The sequence below is a fragment of the Balaenoptera borealis genome, assembly GCF_965194805.1.
Source record: "Balaenoptera borealis genome assembly, chromosome: 7".
Taxonomy (NCBI): Eukaryota; Metazoa; Chordata; class Mammalia; order Artiodactyla; family Balaenopteridae; genus Balaenoptera; species Balaenoptera borealis.
In genome coordinates this window covers 65,558,112-65,578,390 of record NC_138864.1, presented here as the reverse complement: position 1 = coordinate 65,578,390, position 20,279 = coordinate 65,558,112, and the positions used below count along the sequence as shown (strand labels likewise).

Sequence of the window (20,279 nt, the reverse complement as noted above, 5' to 3'; positions counted from 1 at the left end):
ATTATGGAGCATTCAAGCTGTTGCCTTTTAAGATTAAAAAACAATAGCTGGGAAAGAGACCTGAGATAAATTTTTCCAGATGCTATTTATCATTCAAATAGCATCAAAAAATTCTTTCAACATCAGGCATGGATTAACTCAGCATCATTTTCAACTGAGGAGAGATGACCTACATAACAAGATTTTAATTCCCTGAGTCATAATGCAAATCAGAGAGGGTGGAACATTATAATGGCATGCTATGTGGGCAGGCATTGCTTGAGCAAACCTAGGGAGAAACATCAATCACACTTCTTAGACTTACAGCTCTGGCATTAAAGGGGGTCACCTTGTCTACATGTTGAAATCAATGATATTTGCAATAAAGAGTTATTTGATCAGATTGTTGGTAGTTGGATAAGCTTTTACTAAACAGTCCTTTTCTTTCCTTTAAGTTTTATATAATATGGCTTTTTGAAGTTTCCCGTTAAAGTTTCTGATGGAAAGAGAGAAAGAAATGAATTCCAGGCTTTATAAATATAATAGCTAATATTTAAGTAATACTTATTCTGGCAGGAGATACATTAAGCCTCTAACATATATTACCTTATTTAATTCTAAAGACAGCCTATGAGACAGGTCTAGAGGGTTCAGGGAATGAACTTGAAGTGAAATTGTCTGGATTCAAAGCCTGGCTCCACCACTTCCTAGTTAAGTTTGACCTTGGGCATATTTTTATGCCTTGGTTTCCTCATTTGTCTAAAAACGTGGCGGGGTGGGTGGGAGTAGTAGAGTAATAAGTCTGCCTTACAATGTTGTAATTAGTAGTAAATGAAGTAATACATATCGTGCCTGGCTCAATAATGTTATCCATTATTGTTAGTTTCATCCTGATATGAGATGCCTTCTTATAACCCTTCCTCTTGACTTTTTTCTTTACCTTCTACCTAACCAAGAAAGGTGGAGATTTCCTCCAAAGATGAATTCTACCAGCCACCTTAGAGGAAAGGAACAAACTGCTACAGTGGGAAATACCAAAGAGTAATAAATGTATATATAATTTCTATGTATACTTTTACTGGACTTGAAATTTAAATTTCAAATTTAGGGGTTCTGTTTTGCTATGCAGCAACTGCTATTTGTTAAGATAACAAGGTTCCTGCATGCCATATTTAAGCATTTTTGAATAAGGGGTTACAGAGTAGCATTCTAACATATCCTCTTACACCACTAGAAGTAAGCCTTGGATATATAAAAATGTTTCCTGTGAATTATTTTAATTATGCTGAGCATGCATTGCTTTTACAATTGGAAAGAAAAGAAAAAATGCAAAAAAAGAAAATGGATATTTTTTGGCAATGGTGACCATGGTATGTGGATTCTAGGAAACTTTTTGCTGTTGTTGTTAATAAAAGGAGGACATGTCTGGTTTTATTTGTGCTTGTACCTAATTTTTCCTTCATTCAGATTCATCCTGACTGAAATGTTGTGAAATAATAGGCTTCAAATACCCAGATAAGAGATGTTTTAGTACAAACATAATGCTCTAGTTGGAAATTTAAAAGACCTATTAAAAAATTATCCACTGGTGGGGGGTGGTGAAGTAAAGCTCAGAGCCCTTTTGCTAAAGGCAGGCCATAATCTCCAATTCTGATTCTCTGCCTCCATCAAGTCACTTGTAGCCACTTACGATTAGCCACTCTAGACACTCGATGAACTGGTCTTTTATAAATATCTCTTGAACACCAACTATGTGCCTGGTACCATTCTAGGGGTTGAGGATACATCAAACAAAACAAACAAACAAAACAGCAAAAATTGTCATCGTAGAGCTTACATTTTAGTGGAGGGAGATATATAAAACAAAATAAGATAATTATGTAACATATTAGACAGTAATAAGTACTGAGATGAAAACAAAGAAGGGAAAGGAGATAAAAAGTGATGAGAATGCAGTAGGTGTGAAATTTTGGACAGGGAAAGCCTCATTAAAAAGGTGGCACTGGAGCAAAGACAAGAAAAAAGTGAGGGAGCAAGCCATGCCAATATTTGGGGAAGAGAATCCCAAGCCAGGAAAGGGCAAATGCAAAGCCTTGAGGCATGCAGAGGATCTAGGATATCCACTTGCTGGTGTGGGAGCAAAATGGAAAATAGTAAAAAGTCAGAACGTTTTCTTTCTTTAAAGTATCTAGCTTTTATTGAGTAAAATAGGGACATGTTGGGGGTTTTGAACAAAGGAATAAAGATCACTTTGAGTTTTGTATTAAAGATCACTTTGACTGCTGTGCTGAGAATAGACTGTAGACAGGGAGACCAGCTGAGAGGTTATTTTAATATTCCAGGTTAGATGACAATGGCTTAGGACCAAGGTGACAGTAGGGGAATTGTGTGTTGAAAATAGTGAGATTCTGGGCATTATTCTTAAGGTAGAGCAAACGTAATCAATATATGGATATGGGGTGTTAAAGAGTTAATGAAGACTCCGAGGATTTCGGCCTGAACTACTGGAAGGATGGTGTTCCTATAAACTGACATAATTGAAAACAGCAGGAATGAAGATTGTGGATGTGGGAACTGAGAAGTTCACAAGTTCAAATTGGACATGTTAATCTGAACAATTACTTTGGACAGCCAAAGCATGGTATTTGAAGACATGAGACTGGATAAAGAGAGTTCAAATAGTGAAAAGGTCCAATGTGTTTTTCCTTTGGGGCACTCCAACACTAAGTGAAGGTGTATCACCAAGAGACTGAGTAGAAAAGCCAACGATGTAAAAAGAAAACAAAGACAGCATGTTGTTCTAGAGAGTGAAGGAAGAAAATATTTCAAGGAGCTGGGTCAACTGTTACTATTAGGTCAAAGTGAGCAATGATAATTACCTTCTGAATTTAGAAACATAGAGGTCACTGATGCCCTAAACAGAAGCATTTTTAGTTGAGTGGTAAGGGTAAAACCTGATCAGGGTGGGCTAATAAACTTGAAAGAAGCAAAATTCAGCATAATTTTTGCTTGGCTCTTGTTTCAAGTACCTACTGGGAAGCATTTGTCAATTCTCAAAACTGCAATTTTTCGAATATACATAAATGCTACCCAAGGCAACATCTGTATGTAAATGTAGCTCTGCCTAGTGACCTCATTAAGCTGAGGAACTGACAAAGCAGTCTGCTGTATATTTAAATAAGCAGCACAGTAAAAGCATAATTTTAAACAAATTCATTTAAGGAAAAAAAAAAAAAAGAGCACGTTATCTTTCCTGGCAGCATTGATACCTGATGCACTCCTAAGTGACAGTCAACTTCCATTGCCATTGCAGCTTCCTGAATAGCAGTAATTGGATGTAATAGTTTCTTCAAGACATACTATATCTCATGCCAAATTTTACATTCAGTTTTATGTGGGAAAGTCCAGGAATACTGAACACAAAGTTTACTTAAAGTTTAAGAATCTTAAAAGATCCATACAATTGTCTTCAATAGTAGAAAATGCTATTACTAATTTCTTAACACATTTATTTGGAACTGCTTAATGTTTGCCTTTCAATTACTTATCTATTTATAACTATGGCCCTGTAGTTTTTTACACATTTTTAAACTTTGAGGTGATTTGTGCCAAAGCATCCAGAGTGGTTCCCAACATGAGCGGGAATGAGACAATTTTGCCCACTAGGAAACATCTGGCAATGTCTGCATGCGTTTTTGGTTTTCACAACCTGGAGAGGGGAGGAGTGCCACTGGCATATAATGGCAGAGGACAAGGATGCTGCTAACTATGCTAAAATAAAAATGCACAGGACAGGCCACTACAACAAATGGTCTGACTCAGAAAGTCAACAGTGGCAAGGCTGAGAAACTCTGCTCTGGAGATTGAAATTATGCAAGGGACACGGGAGCTTAAAAGTATGGACAGTCAAGTAACTGAAATGCACTCTACATTCATTTCAAGACTACCTGGGTTCAAATACAGTTGGTCCTCCACATCCATGGGTTCTGCGTTCATGGATACAGATATGCCATTTTATATAAGGAACTTGAGTATCTGTGGATTTGGGTGTCTGCAGGGGTGGGGGGGGTGTCCTGGAACAAATCCCCCAGATACCAAAGGACAACTATATCCACATTTGACTAACAGAATGAACTTGAATAATTTAAGTCTTGGTTTCCTTACTGTTTTTGAAAAAAATTTAAGTATTTGATATAATCCACATAATTTAACATTTAATTCAGTTCCTGACATGTAAAATGTGCTATTACTTCGTAAACACAAAGATTTATTATACCTATATATTAAAATCCAAAATTGTCTCACTAAATTCCTCAAGTTTCTATAATGTCATGATTTACATATACCTATGTGGAAAGTTGATATATGACATGGTTAATTCTTGATTAGCCACCACTGAACCACTGAAATGTTCTGCTCATTTGATCATTTGAGATCCAGCTAAAAGGTCAGAGCTATGTAGCAGGTAACATCAATATACACCCAAACATTTTCTCTTACCAAATTCCAATTCCACAGCCCATTCTTAAAAAGTTAACTCTCACTCAAAATTGCTACTAACATACTTTCTAGCCTTTGAAAACCTGCCAGACTCAGCAGAAGTTCTCAAGAGCTCTTCTTGGCCACTAGTTCCATGGTTAGTAGCGATGGACTCAGATCCAACAATCCCCAGCCAGACCACAGCGACTAACAACCTTAAAAATCTTCAGCAAAGAGAATGCCATGGTAAAAACCAGCATTAACAACTGCACATACTTCGACAACATCCAGTAACAGAAATCTAGAGGTTTTCATTTTGCCCATGCCAAAGAGGCTTGAATAATCTTGCCAGTCTACGTTCGAGTTCCAGTTCTTAAATATGCCCTAGTGTTACCAATGACCTACACACAAAATAAAAGTGTTTTATTAGAGCAGCTTAAAGTCTTATTTTCAAATTACACGAATACACAGAAATTCAAGAAACTCCTTAAATTCTAACAGTTTATTTCCTATACCCTAAGTTATAAAATTCAGAGTAGAGTTTCGGCATTAAATAGTGACACACATCAAGTTTCAAACTATTTATTCATCAGTGTAAACCCCATCACAATACACCAACATGATTTTGTGCATTTAAAGGGGAAATATTTCCTGGTTAAGTGGAAAATTGTGCGGATGGCTTCTGGAAGACCTTCATTCTAAGCAGCTTTATAGTGAAACATTTCATTTAGAAGTCTGGACCTTCTTTCTTCAGTTTGCTGTAATCTACATTCACTGAGTAGAACTTGGAAAAGAAAAAAGATGTTTTAGATAATCAATCAAGTACACAAAGATGGTACAGAAGTTTAAGATTATTTTTATTCAGCTTTCTATAGTAATAATTACAGACATTAATTTTGTATTAGGAATATTTAACAATATAAAAGTCATTCAAACAAAGACATTAAAATTCCAGTTCTTTAATAATGGTTTTGGTAAGGTAAAAATATTCAATCTTCCTCAGAAGGGCAGTGCCAGTATAATCTGGTAGAACCTATAAAAAAATTCTTCTATTTCAAGGTGAATAATTATGAATTTCTTCTGATACATACTTCCAATTCTTATGTTTTTACTTCCATCTCCACTACATACATGGGTGACTCTCCAACAGAATAGAGAAATACCAGTTATCATCCCTATTTGGTTAGCAAAGGGCTATAATTTAGATGGGAAAGATTTATAGCAATAAAGATTGGCTAGTAATATAAAGTAATACTTCGTTCTGTGTTTGTTTCCATACTTTTTAGATACAAATTGGCCTGCTTTGATGGCTTTTCTGTCCATTTTCTCTCTCTCACTTAGATGTTTCCTTAATTTCCTAACCCAGAATGCATCAAAATCAAATTCACACCTGACCGCCTTTGATACAAAAGCTTTTAAACGGTACAGTATTTCTGCTTTTAAATAATACTGTACTTTGGAAGCTTTGTAATTTCCATAAATTTCCTCATATTCAACTTAAATTTTAGAAATATATCTTACTATCATTACTTAAAAAAACTGCCTCTAACTCTCAAGAATTTTTTTAAAAAATGATTTATATTTGATACTGCTCTAGAATTCCTACTGAGGAAACATTAGGATTTGTACATAAGCCCAAATAAAGCTATAATCTTGAGTTTACTCATTCTTGTGCCGAAGAACACTGAAGAGGCTGTGCTATAATTACTTGGAGACTACATTATTTAACTCCAAAAGAACCAAAACTGCAGAATTATCATCATTTTCTTCAATTTTTAAGCAAGAAGCTCATAAATCTGTGTCCATTATTTCTTCAAACCCTTTTCTTTATTTCTCCAAACATACCCTAACTTCTTTATCTCTAATTGAAAAATTCTTATTTTATTTGACTTTTAAAAAAAGAAAAATTCCCAGGTTGTGAAGCTTATCCTTGAGATACGTACACAGACTTTTATAAACTTTATAAACATAAAAGTATGAATCAGTCATAAAGCAGTATTTTTTGTTCTGACAGTGTTCTCCTATGAAGCAACTGAACTAGACAATGAGACTTAAAAAGAAACTAACTGTATCATCTCTAACGTATTAACAAAATATTAAAGGGAATATTTATAAAAGGAACTGCAGGTTATATTTTAAGAAATAAATATTTACTGGGCTCTTCTAATAGATCCCAGGCACTGCAGGCAGAATGCTTTATGTTTATCTTAATTATCACAACCTTACTCATTCTTACTTTATAAAAGAAGCCATTGAAGATCAAGTTATATGACTTGCCAGAAGCAGGATCAAGACCCTACACCCAAGCAGAGTGGAAAGGTCACAGTACCTTTGCTAATTTTCTCAAAACTAAGCAGGTTTCTGACGTATTTGCTTTTATTCGGTTCCATGTGCCAGTATCAAAATACTCCGTCGAAGTTATTTTCAAATCTGCTTTATTTTTCAGCTTCCATGACCACATTCCTTTTCTCAATTTAACGGTGGCTACCTTTAAGGTTTTTGTAACAATAGCTGGGAAGGCACAACATATTCTGATCTCGGCTTTGGGGCATTTTATTCAGTTGAGAAGTGTTGCTAGGCCTTTAATGCTTAAATCCTATTTTAGCCCCCTGTCTTGTTTGTATTAGTTAGCTTCTGCTAGATTGTGAAGTAGCAAAAAATAACCACCAAATCTTAGCGGCTTACAAGAAAGGTCTATTTTTCATTCACATTATATGCCTTTATAAGCTGACTGCCCTGTGTTCTCTTCATTCTAATCCTGGGCTGAATGAGTAGCCCTTAACTGTCAATTTGGTCTCATGACAGATGGAAAAGAACAATGGGGGAACTACATACTGGCTCAGAAGTGGCAGATAGCACTTCCCCTCACTTGATTTGCCAGAGCAAGTCACATGGCCAAATCTGATGTTAATGGGCCAGAAAAAAAATTATCTCAGGTGAGGGGAAGTGAATGATAGAGAAAGAATAATCTAGTCTACTAGTCTTCTAGTCTAGAAGCAGTAGTAGGCATCATCCACTCCAGGCTCACAAGCTTCTGGACTCGATTCCCTTTTATTTCTGCTTGCAAATGTCCCAATTGTTCTAAACTCATCTCTTGGCAAGTAGAGCCAGCAACAGTCCACAAACATCCTGTTTTCCAAAAACCTTTTCTATAACAAACTCTTTAGGCACATGGTCTTCTTTCCAAGTTATAGCAGGTGACACCTTATCAAATATTTTGCCATTACATGATTCATTTTTCCAGGCTCTAATACCAGTATCTTGGCTATTCACAGCCCAATCTATGCCACGCACATTCGTTTTTTGTTGCAGCAACGTTCCATTTCCAGCTCACATGGCCTCATACTGGCAGGTATTTTCATGTTCCAGAACATGATTAATAAGTAGCTTCATTAACATAATCACTTGAGGAGCTTTCTGAACTATATACGCAGAGACTCCAATATGCTCTTTGATGGAAGGACTAAGGCCTGTTTTTTTTTGTTTTCTTTTCTTTTTTAAAGTTTATTGGATGTGGAATCATTTTCTCCAGAATGGACTAAAATTTATAGGACAGAAAAAACAGGATGCCTGTGTATCATTTTTTGAGTCAAAATGTGACACAGATTAGATGGTTCACTTCAGCTTCACTAGTGCATTTTTGTTTGCTTCTTGTAGCAAGATCTGTTTAGAGATTTGGAAGCCAAATTATAATCAGAAGGTTGAGTGGAAAGCTTGGAATCTGTAAAAGGTGACAGTTATCTTAAAAGTTGTTGTCATCAGTAATGACAGCATCCATCTCCATCAAGGAGGTATATCTGCTAAGGGGTCCTGAACACTCCTCGGTCAAGACACCTCTTCTTGAGAGTGCTCAAAGAAACTGCTATTTTTTGATGTAGCAGCCTGGTATAATGGAAAATTCATGGCAAGTTATATACTTTAAATGGGTAAATTGTACCGTATGTGAATCATACCCTAATAAAGCTGCCCCCCCACCCTTTTTGACATTGCAAGGATTTTATCTTCGTATGCAAAAATTTTACAGGTAAGTAAAGCTGTGTTTGGGGAATCAATGGTCTCAGATTTTCAACTACATGGATGGACCTTAAGGGCATTATGCTAAGTGAGATAAGTGAGACAGAGAAAGACAAATACTGTATGATATCACTTAAATGGAATCTAAAAAACCTGAACTTGTAAAAACAGAAAGTAGAATGGTGGCTACCAGGGGATGGGGGGGTGGGGAAATTAGGGAGATGTTAAAGGTACAAACTTGCAACTACCAGACCAACAAGTTCTGGAGATTTAATACACAATATAGTGATTATAGTCAACAATTCTTTATTATAAACTTCAAAGTTGCTAAGGAACTATCTCTTAATTGTTCTCAACACAAAAAAAAGTGATAATTATGTAACATGATAAAGGTGTTCGCTAACACTACTGTAGTAATCATAGTGTAATACATAAATGCATCAAACAAGTTGTACACCTCGAGCTTATACAATGTTGCACGTCAATCATGTATCAATAAAACAAATAAAAAAAAGTAAATGGCGTCAGTCCATGAAATCATTCTTTGGAAGAGTAGTTTCACAAACCAGTTTTCCAGAAAGATGTTAAAAAGTTTATCTACAAGGTTTATGGTAAAATATAAGTTTCAACTGATTTTCATTTCTTCCTACTAATTCTCAGCTGAAATATGTCAACCATACCAAGAAGAAAGAACAGCCGACCAAACCAGCCACTAGATTAGTGCTACTCAAAGTGTGGTCCACGGACCAACAGCATCAACATCATCTAAAACCTTATTAGAAATGCAAATTCTCAGCCTCTGCAACAGATCAACTGAATCAGAATCTCTGGGGATGGAGCTGAAGAAGATGCCTATGTACACTGAGGTTTGAGAACCACTGCACTACACTACCCAAGAGCAAAGAAAATATTAAACAAGAACTATACTATCTCTTTTTTTTCTTAGTCAAATCAGTAGAATTGAGACATTATCTTCATTTCACATACAGAGTCTAAAGCCTGTGAATAAAATCCTTAGAAAAAATATTTGTTAAAAAAATATGCCATTCTAATTTCACAGAACAATCTAGCAATTCTTCTAAGTTCATTATAATAGAATTTTACTTGCAGATCCAATTTTAAAAAAACCCTACCCTATGACAAAGTTTATTAAAATACACTTTCCGGCAATTTTGAAGCAATTTTGTAGCTTACCTTGTACTGATCATTGGGACCCAGTTTGTTCCAGGGTTCTGGGTTATTCTTTTTGTCCCAACTAAAAGAAATAAAACATTATAACTGTTAGAGTAATAAAACACTATTTAAAATAGTCTTGTACTCAAGAAGCTAACATTTCAAATAGATTAATCCCACTTCCTATCAGGTGAAGGATGGTGTTATTTTCATTATGGAGTTGAGAGACAGGATTCATAATAAGCAACCTCATGTCATCAATTAGAAAAAGGTACAACACAGAGCCTCTTGGGGCACCTGTTCTTATCCCTATCCTTGTCACAAAAAACTTTACACTTGGCTTTTACGAGTGTTTTCTATTTCATCAATGAAGTGATATATAGAAAACTGCATAGAAAAACAATGAAACAACCTTTTCCATGCTTGTTCTTTTACAACTTCAAAAAGAAGCATTCCCTATTGTGGAAAACAGGCAAAAAACACTTAAACATACCAGCAACCCTGACTGTTTTATAAAAACAATTATCTCGATCCTCACATTACAAAATAGGTATTAGCAGTTCTACTCAACCAATGAGAAAATGAGACTCAGAGAAATTCAGATAATTTCATGAACCAGAAAAAGTAAATGACAACAGTAGAACCGGGATCTGAACTTACTGTATGACAACAAATTTCAGGTTCTTTATACTACTTGATGCTGCCTCCCTAGAAAGGCTATGGCTCCTGAATCAGTTTGATAAACCATCCAAGTTCTAAACATTTTTAAGCACTTACCTGACATCTGGATTGAACAATGCCAGGCGCAAAACATACAGTGCTGCTCCAGTACCTCCCGCTCCAATAAATATGAAGAGGGGGATCAACTAGAACCAAAAACAAAATAGACAAGAATCAAGAGTCATCTTCAAATACCTACATACTGATAAAAATAAACTGAAAGACTACAGTAGTTTCTACACATTGATTTCCAAGTCTCAAGCCATCTTTTTATTTTATTTTTTTAAAAAACTTCAACAGCTTTATTGAGGTTTAATTTACATGCCATAAAATTCATTAATTGCAAGTATGAAACCACCAATGATTTGTAGTAAATTTATAAAGTTGTACAACCATCCCACGATACAATTTTAGAACATTCTCATCACCCCAAGAATCTCTCATGGCCACTGCAGTCACTCCCCATCCCCACACCCAGCCTCAGGCAACCACTAATCTGCATTCTATCTCTATAGTTTTACCTTCTTTTCAAACCGTCTTTCTAATCTTGTCTTAAATATTGAAAAAAGATAGACCTCATATTGAGGTAAGATTTCTTATAACTACATTCAAAAGAAAGAAATGTAATCTCCAAAGGATGTGAAGATAATTCTGGTTTAAATGTGGAAAAAGTTACATTCAAATTTTAAATTTTCCCATAAAATATATCGCCTTTTTCACTTAATATTTATACATCACTCCCATTAAATTTCCCAGTTTCTTTCATCTCAAGGCTTGAAAAACAAGCTCTTGGCAAATTACTTAAGCTTGCTTCGATACAGACGTTACGAAAAATAAAAATTCTGTTAAATAAAGAGTCTGAATGAACAAACAGAAACATACCTATTATAAATACCGGTTTTACGCATAATCTCTGAAAACGTACTGCTACCAACGCTTAATGCGTCGTTAGGCAACTGGGTTTAAGATAAAAATTAAATATTGCGTAATTGATTTTTAGGGCCACAGCACGTTGATATGCAGGGGAAAATGTGAGATACAAAAGAACTCAACTGCGATTAAACTCCGCACTACAAAAATCCCCCCAAATATCAAGACGTCCAGACAAACCGAGCATTCCAAGATCAGAGACCCTCATATTTGCCTCAAAGCCTCATGGTGCAATGCAGTGAATACGAGACTCTAAACAGCACAACAAATAGGGTGCCTGACCTTTGCTGGTCTTTAACCCACACAGCGCACAACTATCCCTCTTGGTCCGACCAACCTGCAAGAGGACGCGCCACCACCACACTGTTCCAACATTTTATTTTCCTCGAGAGCGTCCCTCACCTTTCGTGTGCCAGGCCAAACCCCACAATGCAAGGCGTGGAAGGTCAGAGCTCAAGGTCCTGGGGCAACCAGCAGAATAGGACAAAGTGACGCAGGGTCCAACCCCGAGAAACGGTAAGAGGCTGCGAAGGAGAAAGCTCCCATGGGACTGAGGCAGCCGCAACCCGGCACAGGATGCACAAGTGAAAACACTGGGAAAGGGTTTAAGAACTTACGCTAGGATGCTTCTTGGCCTGACCGATGATCTGGCGGATCATGGCTGCGACAGAAGCCTCGACTCCAGACGGAGAGAACGTCAAACTCGCAAGGCCCGGGACTGAAGAGCCTTCGGGCCGAGGAAGGGCGGACGTCCAAAGTCACCCAGCACCTCCTACCTGAAGGACCCCTGGCTCGGAGGACGGCTTGCGACAGGAGAGCCCGGATGCAGCTGTCCTAAACAGTGCCTGCTTTGATCCAGCAGCTCTCGCGTCCGCTCTAACCTGTCCAAATCAACAGCGTTCAACTGCAAAGTGAAGCATTCTCATTCCTATGCTATGCATACTTCTGATGGGTAATTTTTTGCGTCAAAGTAGAATCCTTCGATTGACTACACAGGCACTTTCTCGGTAGGCCCCGTGTTTAAAGAGGAGGAGGACAGGCGGACGCACGGGCGTCGCGCTCTGCGAGCCGGGTCCTTTTGCTAGCCTCCAGGGAGCCGGGTCCGCGCGCCGAGACGCTGGGGGCGCGCGTGCGGGGCGCGCGCCGGCCGCCGTGACCGCCGCTGAGGGAGTTGCGAGGCGCCTTTGGCTGCTGAGCGCCGGGCGACTGGAGGGCAGGTCGAGTCTCTAGACGCTAAGGTCAGCGACTGCGGTTTAAAAATACTGCAGCTGCTTCCTGTCCTTGACTGTCGTTTACGGGCAGAAGTTAGAAACTAGTAAATGACTTAAAGATGGCAGTTGTCCTGTCAGTGTGATCTATAAACAGTTCCTGGTCCTAGCTTAAGTGTTCAACGCTGCAGAGACCTTTGGAACATTGCCACTATCCTCTCCCCGGGCCTGAAATTGCATTCTAAAAATATGTTTTTATTGGTCGTGTCGCTACACATAATCTTTTCTTGTACCCCAATATAATTGTCATTTATCTGTTTGTTTTTGTGTTTTAACCCGAAAGTCTTCCCTGGGACAGGCTTTAGTGGACACTCTGAACCCCCTCCAACCCCATACGTAACTTAAAGCATCAATCAAATGATCACACAAGTAATTGGGCCTGGAAAGAATAGGAAAAGTCACCTCTGAAAAAGTAATGTTAGACCTGAAGGAGGAATAGACGTTAACCAAGTGAAAGGAAGGATGTAGATATACAGAAGAGAGGTAATAGGTGTGACGGTCTGAAACTAAAGAGACTTTTTGAGAAGCTGAAGGAGGTCTATACGTATGGTTGGAACTTGAAGAGGGAGAGCAAGGCGGGAATCAGATCTGCTGGACCAATGGTCATGGGTTTTATGCTGAGAGCATTAGGGAGTTAAGCAAAAGCAAGATGTTGCGGTTGTAAATGATTGCTTTGTCTATGAAGAATGAATTAGAGGAGATAAACATGAAAGGGGAGGGATTGGTTAAGGGGTCGTTACAATAGTCCCTGTGAGATAATGGTAGCTTGGACTAGTATAGGGGATGTGATGATGACGAAAAGATTCCAGAGATATTTAGGAGGTAGCACCAAGACTTAGTGATTGGTCAGACATAGGGGAGTGGGAAGATGGGGGAGTCCAGGATGGTTTCAGAGGTTCAGTTCTGGCTGTGTGGATTTTGATGCCTATTATTGAGATAAAACAATAGAGAATGATGGATATGTATTTATGTAAAACCCGAGTAGACTTCTGTAGGGCAGAAGAGACATATAAACTAGAAGAATACATTTAGGACTCAATTTATTTATTTATTTATTTAAGCCCACCACGCGTCTTGTGAGATCTTAGTTCCCCAACCAGGGATTGAACCCGGGCCCTCAGCAGTGAGAGTGGGAGTCCTAACCACTGGACCACCAGGGAATTCCCTAGGACTCATTTCATTAATAGAAAGTGAAGTCATGTGACTGAATGAGATTGTTTAGGGAGAGAAGGTTGAGTGACAAGAGAGACAAAGGACATGGAGCTGGGGAATGCCAATATGCAATGCTTAGGAGAGGAGAAATGGCCAACGAGGTAGCAAAAAAATAATAAGTGGTGATTATTAAGATGACATGTCATGAAGCTTATGAAGACTGGTGTCTTTTTCATTCATTCAGTAAATCTTTATTAAGTACCTACTCTGCATCTGGCACTGTTCTAACTAGGGAGATGGCAGTGAACGAAAAAATTGTTCCTCCCTAATGGAGTTTACATGCTGGTTAGGAAGACAAACCATAAACAAACAAGATAATTTTAGAGAGTAACAAACCAATAAAATACAATAATGAGACAGAAGGACATGGGGGACTGGAGGAAAGAAGTTTACTTTAGTGAGAGTGGACATGGAAGGTTCCTCTGAGGAGGTAATATTTGAGCTGAAACCTAAATGAAAAGAAGGAGGTAAACTGCTGAAGATCTGAGGGAAGAATATTCCAACTGTCAAAAATGGTTTTGAGATTTTAAAAAATAATAAATAAAATGCTCAAGGGAAGCCAGTGTGGCTGACCCATAACAAAATGAGATCAGAGAGGTTATAAAGGTCTCTCTGACATTGACCTTATAAACTATGGTAAGGAGTATGGTTATGTTAAAAGAAAATATCAGCACAAAAATCATGGAAAATACTTAGAAGTGAACACAGAAGCCTAATAGCAATAAGTGTAGGTAGGCTTTCATTAAAGAAATTAGAAGCGGAAGACCGCTCCTTGCAATATTTTATTTTTAATGATAACACTTGGTAATAAAATAAGTAGGCATACAAGAATGCCACTGTTAATAAGAAAGTAAAATCCAGTGGCTTACTCTTTTGTCATTGACCTAGTTTCTAGAAGTAACAATAATATAGGTAGTCAAGTGATGCCTTTGGAATTGTTAACAAAGCAGGGTTAGATAATATAAATTTCATTTAAAAAAATTTTTTTTTGGCCACGTGGCTTGGGGGATCTTAGTTCCCTGACCAGGGATTGAACCCGGCCCTCCGGCAGTGGAAGCATGGTGTCCTAACCACTGGACCACCAGGGAATTCCCTAAGTTGCATTAAAGATTAACCAAAATATCCAATTGTAAAAGTTTAAATTTTGCACATTAAAGTTAGGGGAGTCTGTGAGCAATATTTTAAGCAGAGATTGGAAGATTAGAAGTGACAGTCTGGAAAAAGAAGCCATAGTAAAATATACATATTGTAAAAACAAACTTTAGCTTTAGAAGTAGGATTGGTATGTGTGGTAGATTATATTGTGTACAAATCCCTGCTGCCTCTCCCTGGAAGGGGATATCACTTACTTGCCTCATTAATGTCAGGCTTGATAAGATGACTTGCTTTATTCGCAAATGAGATGTGAAAAGTAGCCTGTGTCATGCACAGGCAGAAGCTTTAAGAGCCAACAAATGCCATGTTCTGTCTTTTCTCTCTGCTACAAGATCAGCAATGGTGTAGATAGAGCCTTCTGTGTGAGGCTGAAAACTACTTGGAGCAGATATGTTGCTGACCTACGGTGGACATGTATTGAGAATGAAAAACAAACCTTTATTGTTGCAAGTCACCAGATTTGAGAGTAGTTTGTTACTGCAGCATAGCCTAGCCTACTGTGACTAATACAGAATTTGGCACTGAAAGTGTGGTGGTGTATTATCATGATAAAAATCCTAAAATATATGACATTGGATTCAGGACCCAACAACATGTGACGAGGTAACTATTACCAGAGGCTAGAAGGATGGCAATCTATATTATGCAGTGCTGGAACATTTCATGAAGCAATTCTCAATTAATTAGAAGGCAGTTAACATCCCTGATGAACTCAGAGCTTTCAGTGAAATGGCAGGCAAAGGGTATGTTAGGAACATGTGTCAGTTGCTATTCGCAACAGTTGACAAAGTAGTACAATAAAAAGAAGGACTCAGAAAATAACTGATCCATTTGCAAGTTATAATGATAGAGAATGGAGCATCTAGAAAGTTAGAGAAAAAAAAAAGAGGGAGATTTGCTTCCATATAGATGATATAGCCTGAACAAGGCAGAAGAAATAAAAGTTCATAGTGTAAGTGCATCATGTGTAGAAGGAATCGAGATGAGTTCAGTGTGAGGGAGCTTACGTTGCATAAGGAGGAGTTATAGAAAATGAAATGGAAAAGGTTAACCCAGATTTTTGAGAAGTTTATTTGGAACTTTATCTTTTAGGTGGTGAAGATTCATAAGTTTTATATCTAAACACAGGATAAAACAACTACAGGGCATACTGTCTTAATCAGTGAATTGGAGCTGTTTTTTACCATTCCACTCTGAAGACATGTGCCCTCTAGATTTCTTGTTCCTTTGTTTGATTTAATTTTGTGAACAACTTAAAAATCCAAAATATCAATTGTTCAAATTAAACGCAAGTTGTTCAGTGAATAAATCTAAAAAATCTAGGCAGTATATCAATAGCACCCCCAAAAAATTATTTCTCTTGCATGGTTTCTCTGAAGATTCAAGCCCAGAAAATTCTGGAAGGTATAGTAATTATATGTTGTTATTAATGTGTGACAGGAAAGAAAGAGCTTTATTCTTAGAGAAGAAAAATTTGATAAGTGAGCCATGGAGTGCAACTATATTAATGCAAATCGAAAGCAGAATCTTATATTTTTTACTCTGTTTGCATTTAGGCATTTAATTATTTTTCTAGCAGATAAATTGACAACCAGAGTTGTTTTTCTGCTAACACAAATACAAATTATACCTTCGCTTATTAATAAAGATTCTGTAGCTATACTTAATCTAAAAATAAAAATGTTTTTCCACTAGTATTGTGGTTGCTTAGTATAAACTGTATTTAATTATAAAATTTCTATAAGAAAAATGAAAACATAGTTTGTTCTGTGAAAGTTTACTTCCGCTGTTATAACTCTCAAAGCCTCACATACTGTCATCAGTTTAAATTAAATACCTGAAGCATTTTATGTACAAAATTCAATGAATAGTAAAAAGTAAGGAAACTCTAGCAATTTAAAATTGTTGTACTTTTTTTCACTGAAAACTGCTGGTTAAATAATATTTTGGGAAAACTGTGTATTTACAATTTTTGGAAAATTATGCCATACACGTAGATCTTTAAATTATAGCTTTTTGAAAATAACTATGTTCTGTTCTTCTGTGTTGCCATTTATTATCTCTCTGCAATTTCTATCTTTTCTATGAATCCATTCATTCAGTCATTTGTTCATTCATATATTCATTCATTAAACATATATTAAGTGTCTACTATGTATTGTTTATCATGCTAAGTGCTTAGGATAAAAATAACACAGTGCTGTCTTTCTTCGACACCTTGTAGTCTAGCGGGGCTGGGAGTATAATTATTACAAAGCTTTAGGATAAGTGCTACAATAGGCACTGATACACAGCTTAGGTTACTTGGTGTATAGTGTCCTAACCAAGGTTAGGAATATGAATTCATTTTTGGAAATGTTGGGTCTAGGATATCTATGAAGTATCCAATCAGAGATGCTCTGAAGGCTGGCAGAAATATCACTCTTGAGCTCAAGAGAAAAGTTTGGTCTAGAGGTACAATATAAAAGGAAAGGTCACCTATGTGAGAGTTATGGGAATTGATGAGCTTGGCTACAAAGAATGTGTAAGAAGGAAAGTGTAAGGAAAGAAGAGGGTCAGTGATGAAAGTCTAGAGAATACTAACAAAATGAGGACCAGGCCAAGAAGGAGAAGTCAGAACAGAAAAGCTAGAATGAGTTAGAAATGTAGGCAGATATATCCATCAGGGTTCAACTAGAGAAACAGAGCTTCTAGGATATATGCATATATATATAATGAGGGATTTATTATAAGGAATTGACATTATGCAATTGTGGGAGCATTGTTTCTTATTGCATCTTGAAGTTAGCGGGAAAGGTAGTCAAGAAAGGAGGACATGAGGCACAGAAGCAAAGACACATTACAACCTATGGGGATGGGTGGGACCCATGAGGACAGAGAGACCACATTGGTCTCTCATTGCCCCCAGGCTCTCAACTTCAATGATGTGGGTATCCTGCCAAAGACACTAGAGCCCTTTGTCACAGAACTAGACATAAACCTAGTTTAGGAGTATAGAAACTGAAGGAGGAGTTTGGCAAGAACTGGAATACTAAGAGCTACCCCAGGAGATCTCCTGCATTTCTGACATACTTACTCCTCCTTACCCTCATTGAGTTGTAGTATCCCGATTTCCCCTTGCTAATCAAAGTCAATTACCCAAGCTAATAGAGTAACCTCCCATATGGCTGTTGATCGACTGGAATGAAGAGCCCCAAGTGACCAGGTGGCAGTTTCAACTTCCAGTTTAATGAAATCATTGCCCTATTCCCTGACAGAAGCATTCTTTTCTTGAAACTAAGGCTTCTAGACCAGCAAAGCTACAGTTGCAGGGCTGGTCAGAATTTCACTAGTGGATTGTTAGGGAAAATAATAAGAGCCACTCCCAGATTATCTTTCAGTACTGTCCTTCAGGGTTAATCCAGAGTGGAACTAAAGTGCTACAGCTGTCTGTTTGATATTGACAGCATTTCATACAGAAACATCTGTAAAACAGTCTCAAATATTTCTTCCTCAGTTAACTGGTCAAAGAGAGAGCTCTATGTAACCACAGGTGCAGGTTGAGAGGGGAGGGGGCATTATTGCAGGAGTATAAACGTAGGCATCTGTAACAGTTACTCATGCAATTTACTTACACCTTCAGGACCAGCTCAAACTCATCCAGTTTCCATTTGGTGATGGAATGCTGCCCTGCATATTCAGTCTTACAGCTTTGTTGGTCAGACAAAACCCAGTACATGATGGATAACTCAGGTAGCATGGTAATTTGCTTCAAGTACCAACAGATCTGCTAGGTTATTTTTATTATTGAAGTATAGTTGTTTTACAATGTTGTGTTAGTTTCTGGTATACAGTTTACAGTGATTCAGTTATATATGTGTATGATCGAATATATATATATATATGTATTCTTTTTCAGATTCTTTTCCATTATAGGTTATTAAAAGATATTGAATATAGTTCCCTGTTATATACAGTAGGACCTTGTTATTTATCTATTTTATATATAGTAGCGTGTATCTGCTAATCCTAAACTCCTAATTTATCCCTCCCCCCCTTTCCACTTTGGTAACCATAAGTTTGTCTTCCATGTCTGTGAGTCTGTTTCTGTTTTATAAGTTCATTTGTACCATTTTTTTTAGATTCCACATATAAGTGATATCATATGATACTTATCTTTGTCTGACTTACTTCACTTAGTATGATAATCTCTAGGTCCATCCATGTTCCTGCAAATGGCATTATTTCATTCTTTTTTATGGCTGAGTAATATTCTATTGTATGTGTATATATATATATATATATATATATATATGTATATATATATATATGTATATATATACCACTTCTTCTTTATCCATTCTTCTGTTGATGGACACTTAGGTTGCGTCCATGTCTTGGCTATTGTAAATAGTGCTGCTGTGAACATCACGGTGCATGTATTGTTTCAAATTAGAGTTTTCTCTGGATAAATGCCCAGGAGTGGGATTGCTGGATAATATGATAACTCTATTTTTAATTTTTTTAAGGAACTTTCATACTGTTTTCCATAGTGGCTGCACCAGTTTACATTCTCACCAACAGTGCAGGAGGGTTCCCTTTTCTCCAAACCTTGTACAGCATTTGTTATTTGTAGACTTTTTCATTATGGCCATTCTGACCAGTGTGAGGTGATACCTCATGGTAGTTTTGATCTGCATTTCTCTAATAATTAGCAGTGTTGAGCATCTTTTCATGTGCTTGTTGGCCAATTGTATGTCTTCTTTGGAGAAATGTCTATTTAGGTCTTCTGCCCATTTTTTAAAAAATTTATTTATTTTATTTATTTATTTTTGACTGTGTTGGGTCTTTGTTGCTGTGCATGGGCTTTCTCTAGTTGTGGCGAGTGGGGACTGCTCTTCGTTGCAGTGCACGGGCTTCTCATCGCAGTGGCTTCTCTTGCTGCGGAGCACAGGCTCTAGGCACATGGGCTTCAGTAGTTGTGGCTCGTGGGCTTTAAGAGTGCAGGCTCAGTAGTTGTGACACATGGGCTTAGTTGCTCTGAGGCATGTGGGATCTTCCAGACCAGGGCTCGAACCCATGTCCCCTGCATTGGCAGGTGGATTCTTAACCACTGAGCCACCAGGGAAGCCCATTCTTCTGCCCATTTTTTGATGGAGTTGCTTGCTTTTTTGATATTGAGTTGTATGAGCTGTTTGTGTATCTTGAAACTTAAACCCTTGTCGGTTGCATCATTTGCAAATATTGTCTCCCATTCTGTAGGTTGTCTTTTCATTTTGTTTGTTTTGTTTTGTAAGCAAAAGCTTACAAGTTTGATTAGGGCCCATTTGTTTATTTTGCTTTTATTTCTTTTGCCTTGGGAGACTGACC

The 20,279-nt window shown here is 37.4% G+C and overlaps 1 protein-coding gene across 1 annotated transcript; it reads right to left on the bottom strand.

The window, feature by feature from the left end:
* Positions 1-5,024: 5,024 nt before the first annotated feature.
* NDUFA4 (NDUFA4 mitochondrial complex associated) lies at positions 5,025-12,072 on the bottom strand. The gene is made up of 4 exons (XM_082398701.1): positions 11,913-12,072; positions 10,423-10,511; positions 9,667-9,727; positions 5,025-5,242 (listed from the first exon to the last, which is right to left on the bottom strand). The coding sequence occupies exons 1-4, from the start codon at positions 11,952-11,954 to the stop codon at positions 5,186-5,188; spliced, it is 249 nt and encodes an 82-aa protein (XP_082254827.1). The 5' UTR covers positions 11,955-12,072; the 3' UTR covers positions 5,025-5,185.
* Between the last annotated feature and the right edge of the window lie 8,207 nt (positions 12,073-20,279).